Genomic DNA, 14,529 nt, shown 5'->3' with positions numbered 1-14,529 from the left:
CATGTTAAGGCAGAGTAAGGTCACTAGGCTAATTTATTTGCAACCATAATCGGGTTTCGTTATAAAAATCTATATTATTAAAACTAAAAGTAATTTTTAAGTAGAATTAGGCCTACCGATGAACTACTGGGAACTTGATCTTGAAGTGCAAAAATTACAAATTATAGTCTGCATCCGCTTAATGAAATTAGTACAACACCCAAGCAGATCCTTGCCATTTGATTGGAGGATTGGCCGTCACGCGACTGATCAGTCACAGTGCAGTTTCGTTCCATTCACCGTGCTTACCAAATCATTGCTTGTGCGTGTCTTTTTTGATAGTTACTGCAAGGCACATGATGTTACATTACTTTACGGCGCCCCCGTGTCTCAAACGCACTTTGTCCTGTTAATATTAATCCAAACAAGCCGGACCAAAAGAAATGGTTGCGAATGGGTGTAATGTCACAATTTTGTTTTGAAAGTTTTATCCTCCAATCAAAATGTGCTTTGGGCCCCTACTCAAGGTCACTGTTCCCGAGGTAGACCACAAACCACCTATGTGGACACCTTGTGCCGGGACTCTGGACTGCGTCGGGAAGAGCTGCGTACAGCAATGGAGGACCAACGTGTTTGGAGGGCCATCATCGGAGCATCGACTGAATGAATGAAAATGACAAAGATCTACTTCTTCTTCTTCTTCCTTTCATTTTCAAGTGCTGCTTCATTAATTGAAGGTTATTGTACTTGGATGTTGTAAACATTCTGGTTGTACACACTACAAAGCCCGACCTGCTGGTACCACTACTACTGACCTGACGCTTGCATTAACAAGGAAGGTGTCAATTACATTATAATTAGATGAGATTTATTAGAATTTCATCTTTTCAGAGGGCAAGGTCATTTTAATTTTTTGCAAAGGGTTGAGGCTACACTTACTAAATCTTCAAGCTAAGTTTTTTAATGCAGCCGCAATTCTTTGTTGAATTTGTCATTTTTCTGCTGAGACATTTGCACCTAATACGGCTTGGGGTACAGGCAAACAAATTTGAAAGGGAAGGCCTAAAATGAAGCAGTCACTTTTACAGCAAGTCCTTGTTGATATTCAACTAAACATTTAATAACAGTGCATTGGTCTGCTGGCCAAATGCCAGTTTATACACAAAGACCAACTTGGTTCAGACCTGATACTTCATGGAGGCAACAAAGGCAATTGTCCCCAAGCCCCTGGTCGTTTCCTTGATGCCCTTGAAATGGGACAGTAGAAATTTACAATATTCTCATAGGGTGCCGTTTGCCCAGGAGAAAATAGTGTCCTTGCCCTTTCAAAAACAAAGCATACAGGACTGAAACAATCAAGATACAATTCAAAATATCCTGCTGGCAAGTTCAGTGTTGAAAAGCATGATCCCTTAAAATATGAAAATCTATGACTAGTGAAAAAGCTGACTGACTAGTAAAAATGACAAGCTTACTAGTCCTATATGATTTGAGGCATTACATACACGTAGTCTCACTGGGATGGATTTCACAAAGGTAGTCCTAACTTAGGACTAGTCCTAGGCAATGCTAAGAGATATGACCAGTCCTAAGTTAGGATGAGTTACTGGTCCTAACTTAGGACTGGTCCTATCTCTTAGCATTGCCTAGGACTAGTCCTAAGTTAGGACTACCTTTGTGAAATCCACCCCACGTCCTGTTGTCCAGTGAGAGAAAGTAAAGGGAAACTCTGTAGTGTATCAATTTAAATTGACTCTCACACAGATAAATTAAATTTATTACAAAATGGCTGATTTCTGACGACCACACAGCTGGGTCATTTCGTGTCAAATCAACCAGTTTTCAGAAAAGTTCCCAGGTGACCCTCTCAGATTTTGATGAAACTTCATGAGAATGATTGGATGTGGCTTAAAGGAACACATACAAAAAAGCTAAGTCGTACTCCATGTCGTTTTCGAGATATGATCCATTGAAATTTGGTCGAGGCGGCCATTTTGTGCGCGCACGAGAAGCGAAATGTGATTTTTGTGATAATTTCCAACTTTTTGTGAGAGGGTCAACAATTCAGTGTGGCTGAACTGAACTGCGGCAACACGACAGCAACGCAAAATCCCCCCTGCACCTGTTTGCATCACTGGGAAGTAGCCTACAACAATTGATGATGATGATAAACAATTGATTTACGTTTGTTACTTGACTCTTTGCTGTTAAGTGAGTGAGGAAACGAATGTATCGGTTCCTAGGAAGTCATAGGGCTAACAATTCTACCTCCATGGCCTAACTAAAAAAAAAAGGTTTCAAATCAATTATTTCATGTTTGTTGTAACTTTGCTTTTTAGTGAGTGAGGGAACGAAGATAAGTCTCATGGAGGTTACGGATTCGACTAATGTGAGCCCAGGCCCAGGCAGCAGTACAGCCTCGTCTCCGACGAACTTTGGGCACGGGAGTCCAGATATAGCAACGTCGCCGGTGGCCAATCACAGAACAGGATCTGGGAACAGAATCGGTGAGCGAACTTAGATATAATTAAAATACCACCATGCGTAGAAATTCATTTTGGAAAGAATGTGAAACTTTTGAAGGGGCACCAAGGCCAAGACCAGGGCAACCAAGGTCAAGACCAGGGCAACCGAGGTCAAGACCAGGGCAACCAAGGTCATGGCCTCCATGGTCTGCATGTTTCCAGCCCTGTACCACTGGACCCAACTTCAAATTTATATGGCGTATAATGTCCCATCCGAAGTACAAAGCAATTATGGTAAGTATTTTAAAATTACAATATGCCATGACTGGGACTTGAACCCACACACTCTGCTATTATCATAAACACCAGAGTTTGAGTCAAGTGTCAAATTTCATAGAGCTGCTTTAAGCAGTAAATATTGCTTAACAACTCTCTGCTGAGCAGAAATTAGCAGGAGACCAGCCACAGATGGTACATGTGACATGGTAGTTTAGCTGGTAACCTTATTCTGGTAAGCACAATGTTGTTGTGCTTAGCATCTTTTTGTGCTTTAGCAGCTCTATAAAATTGGGCTCTGTGCTCTTTTAACCACTCGGCCACGACACACCACCAGAGCGAAATTGTAAACATGACGTCTTCGCTTATCAGCAATTTAATGTCTGCATTCCAACGAGGAATTGTTTTCGGTCGAAAGGTTAAATTCAATGCCTGTTTCGAATGGTTATCATAGATATTCAGACAAATGAACTAAAGACAAATTCCTAGACAAAAACGAAATGACCCATTTTGAAATAATAAAAATAAGTTCTTGAAATGTGATGAAATGGTTTGTGATTTTTGACAAGATTTGCATTGGAAGTGTATAAAATAAAATGAAAGGCCAGGATACCATTGTAACATTAGATAAGAGACTTCTAGTATTTTCCCTCATTTTCATAATAATTCTATCTAACTGTCTATATTGGAAAATGAGTGCGCCACAGAACTAAATTTGACCTTACAACCCCTCGTTGAAAAAATAAACTTTACAATTATGGTCATTGGTCACAGTGAATGAACATAGTGATAGGGTTTGATGGAGCAAATTGTTAGTATAAAAAAGGAGCACTATCAAACTTCCTGCAAATGCGAAGTGAATTTGACGTGAATTCGACGTCGCAACTCTATTTTTAGGGAAGCTTTCTACCATCATTATCTTCAAACTATGTAAGTTTAATGTAAATCTGCGGACGTTGTGTTTTTTTGTCCTACAAAAAGTACCCTTTAAAACCCAGGTTCCAATAGTGAACTGAGGAAATCAGGGTCATAACACATGTAGGTCACTTCTTTCTGGGTTCAAAAAACTCCCGGATAAGAAAAGAAAAAAGTCGCGAGACGACTTTCAATGCTGTGTGACGATACTGGAATCACACTCAGGAAAGCCATAGACCTTAAATCGCAAATACTCGGTAGGTGCACTGTAGGCATTGAATTACATGTAGGTGCATGCTGGTCTAGCTAGCGATCAAGTAAAGGTCTTGTTACTCCAGGTTGTTTAGCCTTGGTGCCCCTTCAATAGTTTCCCATTGACAACATTTTCGTATTGAGTGCCCTTTGCAAAATGAAAATGGCTGACCCTTTTTCTTCCATTATTCTCTTGCTACATGTACTTCAACGACCTATTGAGTCCAATTGTGTAAAGGTTTGTTATTTCATGCATTATTTTGAGATACACCAATGAGAAGACTGGTCTTTGACAATTACCAAAGGTGTCCAGAGTCTTTACCTGTGTGTATAATGTAGAATACATGTTGATGTAGCTATGCTTTTCAGCCAGCACCTGGATTGTACACAGCCATTAGAATGTAGGTCATGGACATGACCTTTCCGAGGCACTGGCATTTTGAATCAAGCTGTGGAGGTTGTTTGTGCAATTCAGTTCAACCTCCAATGCACACTGTCTGTAGACATGTACACTGTACACTTTACATTGTGTATTTTGCGTACATGATACTACAGTCGTGAGCGATGTGTATACAGTATGTAAATTGTACGTACGTGTACGTACGCTTGTACGTACAACATGTGTGTACACAGTACGTAGACATTTATACATGGAGCTACTATTTGCTATTGTTGTATTTGTGTGCTGGTGCTGGTCAGTTTTTAATTTCAATGCAAGTAACTTCTTACAGTATGTAAATTGTACTATACATGTAATACATGATTGGGTGTACGTACATTTTGTACGCGACGCATTGTACAATATGTACGTACATTTATAGACGGAGCTACATGTACTATTGCTTTTGTTATATTTGTGTGCTGGTAGGTGCTGTTCAGTTTTTAATTTCAATACAAGAATCACCTCATTGACTCATTCATGATAGTGGGGTCTAAATGAGGGGCTCCTACGACATCCTACATTTTCGTTTTGATAAATCTTTCCATTGTTTTATCAAATTTTTATTCCCATTTTGGGTCATCTTTTAAGAATATTACGGCCCTACATGTACATGTACATGTTGTTGGGGGCTGTTCAGTTTTTAAATGCAAGGGTACCCTGTTTTTTAGGTGGTCATCGTGGGGTTTCAAGTACATGTTTAGGAGGGTTCTTACGGTGCATTTTTATAGTGCCTTTTAGTGGTTTATCATTCTATATTTGGTCGTCTTTGTTTAAGGGACCATGGATAAATTATGTCACGGGAACGACCGCGTCGCGACGCGTTCCTTCGCGTGACAAAACGAACAAAAGAAAAACTACGGAGTGGAACGCGTTCTCCTCAACCACCGGGTCTCGAGGAAGACCCACTGTATAACAAAGGAACAATGGTGTAGGCCGAAAACCACTGTGTAGTTATAATCGGCTTATCTGGGTAGATAAACCCAAGTTGTAGCCCTTTTCACACAATAAGTCAAAACACAACCGCAGATTAAAAAATTAAAAATACTACGTCTTTGCACGACCGCCATGCAAAATAATCCCCCAGAGTAAAACAAAGTCAACAGGAAAAACATCTTACATTAAACAGTAAAACTATACTCTTTGTTGTACATCCAAGGTGTCCAAAATGTTTCATGTTTGAGCAATGAAGCCAACACGTTATGAAGTTTTTCTTAAACACGCTTAATATTTCCCCAAGGAACTGCTGAAAATTCACCACGTTGCCCAAGGTACCAGCGACGGCGCCAATGTTGTATGAGTTTAGCTCGGGCACCAACGCTGGTTAGTATTGCAATTTTCGGACACCAGATTCTCCCGAAAGTCTTAACCTCAAGGCGGTTGAAACTAATTTCGTAAGCTGTTGCGCAATTTTTCCAACGGAGGGCGGCTCTCCCGCTATCACATTGTTTAGGAAAGCCCTCTAGCGTTCAATGTTTCTTGCATTATAGTTTGTTGCACGCAAAATAACAAGACTACTAGGCCTGAATATTGAAAACACTGTGTGTGAGTGTGTAGCTAGATGGAGTGTTTGTGTACTACGATGTAATTTTGCGTTGTGTTTTGTGTGATTGCGAGCCGGTCAGCATGATTTCGCGGTACCGTTATGAACAAATCTTGTAAGTGTAATCATCTCTGTAAACACGGGTCCTAATGTAACAATTAGATTTAGATACAAAATATGTTGGCGATGATTTCAAATTTAAGAATAATAGTCACCACTTCAACTTGTTATGGCAGTAGCATATTATTGTATTGGCTTTGGCAAACTTGAGGGTTGGCTGTACATGGACATCTCCAACCCATTGTCTGGTGTATACCTGAGCTAGACCGCAAACACTAATCCTTCACCCCTTCGTGGCTTACTTGCAAGCTGCCTTGTCCATGTAATCTGAACAACAAAAGGCACCAACAATAGAGTTCGATAATGAGGGACCTTAAAAATCAGTGAAGCGCTTAATCCATCTTGGGACGGGCGCGTGACAATTTTGGGACGGACTCGTTCTAGAACGAGTCTGACCGCGGGCGGCCGCGTTCTTAATTTATCCATGGTCCCTAAATTATTGTACAAGTACATGTGTACACTTCCATACTGCAGTGGTGCAATTTTATGTCCTTTTTTTCTGTGCAATTTTTATCAATAATTTCACGTTGTAATTCCACATAATTCAGCTTTGTGCGGCCATTTTTATTTTATTTTATAAAAAAGAAATGAATGAGTACTGTACTTAATATTTGGTTTGGCTTTTTTTTAAAACAATTTCCTGTGGAGACAAAGGGTCGAATTACAGGAAAATATACAGAGAATACATGTATGTCACAAATTATTAAGCATGCAAAAATTACCGTTATATAAAAATGAAACATAACAATTGGTTAAGGAGAGAATGTCCGATGCTTTGGTTTTCAACTTTTTAAATGTTGCTTAACAAATTATTATAATTCTAACTCTGATTAAGCCCCATACATGTACCTCATGTGTAGCTTCCCTTTTAAGGATGTTCCAGACAATCAGAAAAACACAAGAGTTGTTTTATAAAATACGTGTACACTCCTCTTTGAATTAGAAAAGCCAATATTATCTGTCCACATTGAAATAGAATAATCTTGCTGTTTTTTTCACCTGAATGCTTTGAATATGGAACACGTTCCAGTGAAACTTGACTCCACACTTGACAGTGAATCCAAAGAACAGACGTTTCCCCCTGAAGGTACAAAACATGCACTCCACTTGTTCTCAGCTTGTATAACAGGCCTAAATACTTCATGAAGGCAATGTAGACCAAGTTGCCTCCATGCCCCCTGGCTATTGCCTTGGTGCCCTTGAAATGCTCTGACAGTAGAAACTGATATTTCACAGAGGCAAAGAAGGCGATTGCTTCCATGTCCTCTGGTCATTGCCTTGGTGCCCTTGAAATGCTCCGACAGTAGAAACTGACATTTCATAGAGGCAAAGAAGGCGATTGCTTCCATGCCCTCTGGTCATTGCCTTGGTGCCCTTGAAATGCTCTGACAGTAGAAACTGACATTTCATAGAGGCAAAGAAGGCGATTGCTTCCATGCCCTCTGGTCATTGCCTTGGTGCCCTTGAAATGCTCCGACAGTAGAAACTGACATTTCATAGAGGCAAAGAAGGCGATTGCTTCCATGCCCTCTGGTCATTGCCTTGGTGCCCTTGAAATGCTCTGACAGTAGAAACTGACATTTCATAGAGGCAACGAAGGCGATTGCTTCCATGTCCTCTGGTCATTTCCTTGGTGCCCTTGAAATGCTCCCGTAGAAACTGATACATCATGGAGGTAATGAAGGCGATTGCTTCCATGCCCTCTGGTTCCTGCCTTGGTGCCCTTGAAATGCTGACAGTAGAAACTGATACTTCATGGAGGCAATGAAGGCGATTGCTTCCATGCCGTCTGGTTCCTGCCTTGGTGCCCTTGAAATGCTGACAGTAGAAACTGATACATCATGGAGGTAATGAAGGCGATTGCTTCCATGCCCTCTGGTTCCTGCCTTGGTGCCCTTGAAATGCTGACAGTAGAAACTGATACTTCATGGAGGCAATGAAGGCGATTGCTTCCATGCCCTCTGGTTCCTGCCCTGGTGCCCTTGAAATGCTGACAGTAGAAACTGATACTTCATGGAGGCAATGAAGGCGATTGCTTCCATGCCGTCTGGTTCCTGCCTTGGTGCCCTTGAAATGCTGACAGTAGAAACTGATACATCATGGAGGTAATGAAGGCGATTGCTTCCATGCCCTCTGGTTCCTGCCTTGGTGCCCTTGAAATGCTGACAGTAGAAACTGATACTTCATGGAGGCAATGAAGGCGATTGCTTCCATGCCCTCTGGTTCCTGCCCTGGTGCCCTTGAAATGCTGACAGTAGAAACTGATACTTCATGGAGGCAATGAAGGCGATTGCTTCCATGCCCTCTGGTTCCTGCCTTGGTGCCCTTGAAATGCTGACAGTAGAAACTGACATTTCACAGAGGCATTGAAGGCGATTGCTTCCATGCCATTCCAGATCATTGTCTTGATGCCATTGAAATGCTCAAGTAGAAATTTTCAATTTCCTCAAGGAGAAAATGCCTTTTGCGCCCTTGCCCTTTCAAAAGCGAAGGATACTGGCCTGCATGCATCCTATCTCAGCTTGCATTAAATATTGTGAAAACTTCCCAGGCGAGATGAAATTCATGACTTTATGAACTTTCAAGAACGTTCATGATCAGTTCATTAACATTAATCAACAGTTCATAAAATGTTCATCACAGCAGTTCATGAACCAAGTTCATGAATGGTTCACCATTCAATTGTTGAATATTTGGTGGACTTTTATGAACTTCATGATCAGTCCATGATTATCCGTCAACAGTTCATAAAATGTTCATCACAGTAACTTTTGAATCAAGTTCATGAACTGTTTACCCATTCAATTAGGGCCACTGATTTTCCGTTTCAGAAAAGTGCAAATTCCGTTTGGCAAAAACATGAATTCCGTTTCAGGCACAAAAAATTCCGTTTCATGTTTTTTTAATTAGATAAAAGGTTGTTTAATACCCAGGGACACACTTATAAAAATCAATTTGAGATAAGTTGCACTGTTGACTTCGTAAAATGTTCATTTGAACTGACAAATTTCAAAAAAATACTTTTTTTATAATTGTGGATTATTTTGTATACTGCTGTTCTAAAAAGGTTGCACTGTGACTGCAGTATTAATGCACATGATGTGATAGACTTGATTCCAAGTCTAAAACTGCAGTTGATTCTCTGCATCAGCCACATTGTAGGCTAATGACAGGAGTGTATCCACAAGAGGGCGCTGTTTCAGCATGATCAAAGACTTGGGAACAAGTCTATGGACGTGACCATTCTCCATCCACAAACAAAATGTCAGCCATTTTGTTTTCGCTTTGGCGACAGAATGTTGACAGTTTACGGTTTTATTTTAGACCTTTCCGAGATGAAAAAACATTGTATGTGTTCTTATAGATCATAGGTAAGCTAGTTTGTGTATTATTGTTGGTAAAAGAGAGGGAGAAAATGCAATTTGGGTGAACAAAAAATGTTTAAAACGTGCCGCGAATAATGCCCTTCGCTTAACCATGTTAACAACGTGTGTACATCATGTGTGTAAACATCGAGGATGGTGTGAAGTAGAACAGAATGATCCACGGTTACGATCTCGTACTTTTTAATGGTCTGATTTCTGATGCCTTTTTAGTTTAACAAAAAGAATCTTAATAAAGAATGCAATTTCCATAGTTTTGGCGTCAAGAAAAAAAAAAAAAAAAAAAAAATCAAATTTTCTGAAATCCCGTTTTCCGTTTCAAAGGGCGGATTCCGCGAATTCCGTCCGTTTTCCGCGATCGCGGAAAATCAGTGGCCCTATTCAATTCATGAACATTTTATGAACATTTGATGGATTTTCATGAAAGTCCGTCTCAACTTTCTTTGCATCTTATGAACTTAAGGCTAATGAATAATCATATTGCAGATCAACAGGAATCATGAACGTTTGATGAACGTTCATGGTTTACAATGATCATGAACGCCACAGGTTCATGAACACTTTTTTTGTTAAGTGAAGAACAGTGATGAACATTCTACACTTTATGGCCTCATTACATATTCATAATGTAAAAAAAAATTAAGCTTGATTAATAATATACAAAATATTTTTGGATTGTTTTGGTTATGTTTGTTGGTGTCAACATATCCCCAATAATAATTGCTAAAATTTTTTTTTGAGTAATTGCCAATAAATAGTGTCCAATGATGCCTTTCAGACAATCAGAAAAACATTGAAGAGTTTTATAGCACGATACGCTACATTTATTTACGTGTTATACGTTTATGATACATGGCTTAGCATCCTGTAAAATCCTGATGTTTTCATAACACCTGGTATGTAAATGAATGAAAGGCAAATAAATCAAATTGATCGTCGCCACATGCCACCTACCAGTACAGACAATACAATTGTACAGTTTGAGGACGTCGACTTACAATCTGCTCTACTTTACGGCTCAAAGAACAAAGGCTTTGTAATATTAAATGATAACTGTCTAACCATTTGTAAATTATTATAATATTGTAATCTCGCTGTATTTTAGCGTAATGTCTGTATACAGCGTTTTGAGATTTTGTAAGACGCTACTGTTTATGTTAAAGGAACGTTACAGAATTGGTAAGAAACAACATTTCTGAAGATCACAGATTTACATAAAACTTACATCTATGATAGTTGAAAACATCCCTTTAAATACTTTTGTTAGAAATGTCATATTTGATGAGAAACAAATAATAATCTAATTTTGCGTTTGGAGCTTATCGCTCAGTGAGCATTTATTCATTTTTATTTTGTCATCGATGCAATGCAAAATTTGTTATCAGTTTTTTAACTATAATCTCTCATGACCCAGACGGCCCATCAATCTCAAACTTCTACAGGTTTGTCAGTTTATGTATGATGGATTACATAAAGTGCATACACTGCCAGCAACTGTTAGCAAAACCTAATTGTGTAATGTTTCTTCAAGAATAAATTATTATTATTTATGAATGATAGGATAATCCTACTCCCTGTACAGCTAGAATACATGTTTTATGTGTACCAAGTTAAGCACAAAGTCAACCATTAAGCACCCCTTTATAAAATTTGGCCCAGACATTTTTTGTGCAGGGTGCACTAAACTGCTCGCCCATGACCAGCCAAGAGCAACGTTTTGATAACATTCTTTTGAAGAAAAAAATAATAATAAAAATGTAGCTCAAAAGATTTTCAAAACCCTAGACACAATTAGTAATATTTCCTGGCACCCACTAATCAATCATTTAGTCGTTTTGTAAGCTATGTGGGTTAAAGCCTTAACGAGTATTGTGAACTTAGCACGCTAATGGTTCCTCGTGCCACAAGAGTGACATCGATTTTGAAAAGGCAAGGCTGCCAAGTCATTTTTTCCTTGGTAAGGAGAGGAAGTTGTACATTTCTACTGGATCATTTCAAGGGCACCAAGGCAATGACAAGAGGGCATGGAGGCAATCGCCTTCATTGCTTCCTTACATAATATCAGTTTCTACTGGAGCGTTTCAAGGGCACCAAGGCAATGACCAGGGGGCATGGAGGCAATCGCCTTTGTTGCCTCTGTGAAGTATCAGTTTCTACTGAAGCATTTTAAGGGCACTAAGGCAATGACCAGGGGGCATGGAGGCAATCGCCTTTGTTGCCTCTGTGAAGTATCAGTTTCTACTGGAGCATTTCAAGGGCACCAAGGCAATGACCAGGGGGCATGGAGGCAGTCGCCTTTTTACATGTAAGGCCATAGTCAAATATTTACTTTGAAAGGGCCTGCTAACAGCTTTGAAAGCTAATCAACAATGTAAAGCCATCTGTCTGTTTTTGTGTTTGTTTTGAAAACATCAAGGGCACCAAGGCAATGATCCTGGGGCATAACCGCCTTTGTTGCCTCCGTGAAGTCAGGCTTGGACAAATGTATGGGTGTACAGTATGTGTAGTCAAATTGTCTACGTAAGAGGGGCCTGCTTGGAAAGCTAATCAAAACTTGGCCATCTGCCTGTACTCCAGTTAAAATATTAAGGGCACCAGGGCAATGACCCTGGGGCATAATCGCCTTTGTTGCCTCCATGAAGTATCAGGTCAAATGTATTGGGTGTACGGTATTTGAGTTAGCCCGTAGTCAGATTTTTTGCCCGGAGCCTGCTTGGAAAGCTAATCAAAACTTGGCCATCTGCTTGTGCTACAATGTTTGTTTAAACAATATCAAGGGCACCAGGGCAATAACATAAGCGCCTTCGTTGTCTCTGTGAATATTAGGGCTGGACAACACATGTACTTGTAAGTAAGCCCATAGTCAAATGTTCTACATCGGGCCTGCCAACAGCTTCAAAAGCTAATCAAAAACTAGCCATCTGCCTGCTTCCAGTGTTTGTTTTGAAAATATGATGGCGTATTTTACAATAGCTGGTTAAAATTTATGGGGCTGTCAATAACTGAATAATCCTGGGGGATAGTGAGTGGTTGAATGCCCTTTCAAATATATATACCTCAGCCATTCCGTGGTATTTGCGCTTCATAGTGAAAAATGTAAAATGGTTATTGTTGAAGTTTTTACATTTATTTTGGAACAAGAACACCTAGTGCTTCTTCTTCTAAAAAGACTTTATAAAAATATTCTTTATTTTTTTTGCGACAGCCTTGGGAGTAAAGGGTAAAAAGTGTACACAAAAGTCTGAAAAATCCTTGAAATTCAGGTTTTGAAAAAAAAATCATGAAGCAATAGGTGTTCAGATTTAATCATTATGTATAAACAACAAAGAGTCATTAGTAAGGACCGCCAAAATTAAATATGCCTTTTTGAACTATTAACTTTTGAAAAATGGGAGTTAATTTTTACCCTCGTTTTACTGTCACGCGAGTCACAAAAACAATGATTATAGTATTTTTTCTATTATAGACCCATAACATTTTTTTTCTTCTCTCTCATAATAGTGGTCTTTTCAAAGGGTCTTTCAAGAATTAATTAGTTTTTTTTACTTAGGCCTTCTACCTAAAAAAAAAAACACCCTCGAGTTTGTCACGCGAGTCACGGCAAATGCACTTAATGCACATGGTTAGCAAAAGCTACCAAAGTATTCTGGGGATGATGTCTATGGAATGTTACCAAAGCACCCCCAGCCCACTGGAACATACTACTATGCCCAATGTTTTGTTAGAACAAGGAATTATTAGTGTACAATTATAACTTGGCACACTGTCAGCAGATCATGTTGAACTACATGTACACTGCATACTGCACTGTACAATGTGCTCACATCTGAATAATTTACCTGCATTATTTAAATAATACAAGGAATGATAAACTTAAAACAAGAACAAACAAAAATATTTGATGAAACTGGATATTTTAAGACAGTATTCTTAAGTTAGATTTGGAGGGGGGCATCAATAAAGAAATTACTTATCAGAATTTACATGTACTCAACCTAACACAGTCTAATGCCATTAGAACTTCACACCAAAATTTGTGGTTTCTTAACCACTCTGCCAAGCATAGTGAGAAAAAAGTCCTTTACCCAATCACAAAACAATATAATAATTTCTAGTAAGGGTTCTCTCTATAGGTTTGCGTGGTTCTGAAAAGAATCGGTGGTTTAACAACTCAACGTTTCGACCAGACAGTGTTGTTAAACCACCAATTCTTTTCAGAACCACCCCAACATTACCATGTTTAAGTCAAAGCCTGTTCAGATTATTTTTCCTTTAAATGTTGCTTCAGGTGTTTCTTCCTTTTATGAAAAGATTCAATTTCAAGTTCTGAGTGTTCTGAATGAAATAAAATGTTCTTGTTATGCAGTATCCTGTTTAGTTATTGTATATTTTCTCACTTGTCACGCGAGTCACAAACTTCTGTCACGCGAGTCACGTTGCATTTAACAAATTTTCTATTTTATTAAAACCTTTTATTTTGTACTTTTTATTGTATAATATAGTGCTTCTCTTGTACTTAAAAAAAAAGTGATCTGGAACTAAAAAGTTCCTCTGAGTTCTCACGACTGGGCAATGGCATACAGGGATGCAACACCTTTCATTTTTTGGCAGTCACGCGAGTCACATTTTTGGAACTCCTATAAAAACATGATACCTACACAATTTGTTTTCCTTTTTTATTTTTTGTTATAGGGCTCTTCACTGAGTTTATATAAATTGAGTTACATGAGAGCCATGTGTTATATTTTGGCAGATAAAACCGGGAAGAAATACGCACTCGTCCCCGTGGTTGTCGGTTTCTAAATTTACATACATCGGCTGACAGGCCTGAGGCACGTGAGTCTAATCATACTGGCTGTAAAGTCAAGAAAGGACAAGTCTGTGACGTCTTGTAGGTTTTTTTGCAGTTGAATAATAACACCTCTGTTACCATGGTTACTGTTGAATCTTTGAATTAAAGGGGAACATTGAAGAATTGTTGTTCTGCTAACAAAACAGTCAACTGACAAACCTGTTTAGATGGTTGAGATAAATCAGCCATCTGGGTCATGAGGAAATGGTGAAAAATTGGTGTAAAAATAAAAAAATAAATAAAAAAAACGCTCACTGAACACTAAACTCCAAATGGGAAATTAGTTTTATTTATTTCTTATCAAA

At 39.0% G+C, this 14,529-nt stretch overlaps 1 protein-coding gene across 1 annotated transcript in view; it reads left to right on the top strand.

Annotated features, from left to right (window-relative positions):
* Nucleotides 1–14,529, top strand: part of LOC117305023 (nuclear receptor subfamily 1 group D member 1-like) — a 47,919-nt gene that overhangs the window by 1,081 nt on the left and 32,309 nt on the right. The window contains exon 2 of the mRNA XM_033789713.1: nt 2,319–2,486. Coding sequence (XP_033645604.1) covers nt 2,345–2,486 — 142 coding nt within the window. The 5' untranslated portion in view covers nt 2,319–2,344. The remainder of the gene's footprint in view (nt 1–2,318; nt 2,487–14,529) is intronic.

This window comes from Asterias rubens, chromosome 22, assembly GCF_902459465.1.
Source record: "Asterias rubens chromosome 22, eAstRub1.3, whole genome shotgun sequence".
In the NCBI taxonomy this organism is placed as follows: domain Eukaryota; kingdom Metazoa; phylum Echinodermata; class Asteroidea; order Forcipulatida; family Asteriidae; genus Asterias; species Asterias rubens.
The sequence above is the reverse complement of the archived record's forward strand: the minus strand, read 5'-3'. Positions and strand labels throughout refer to the sequence as shown.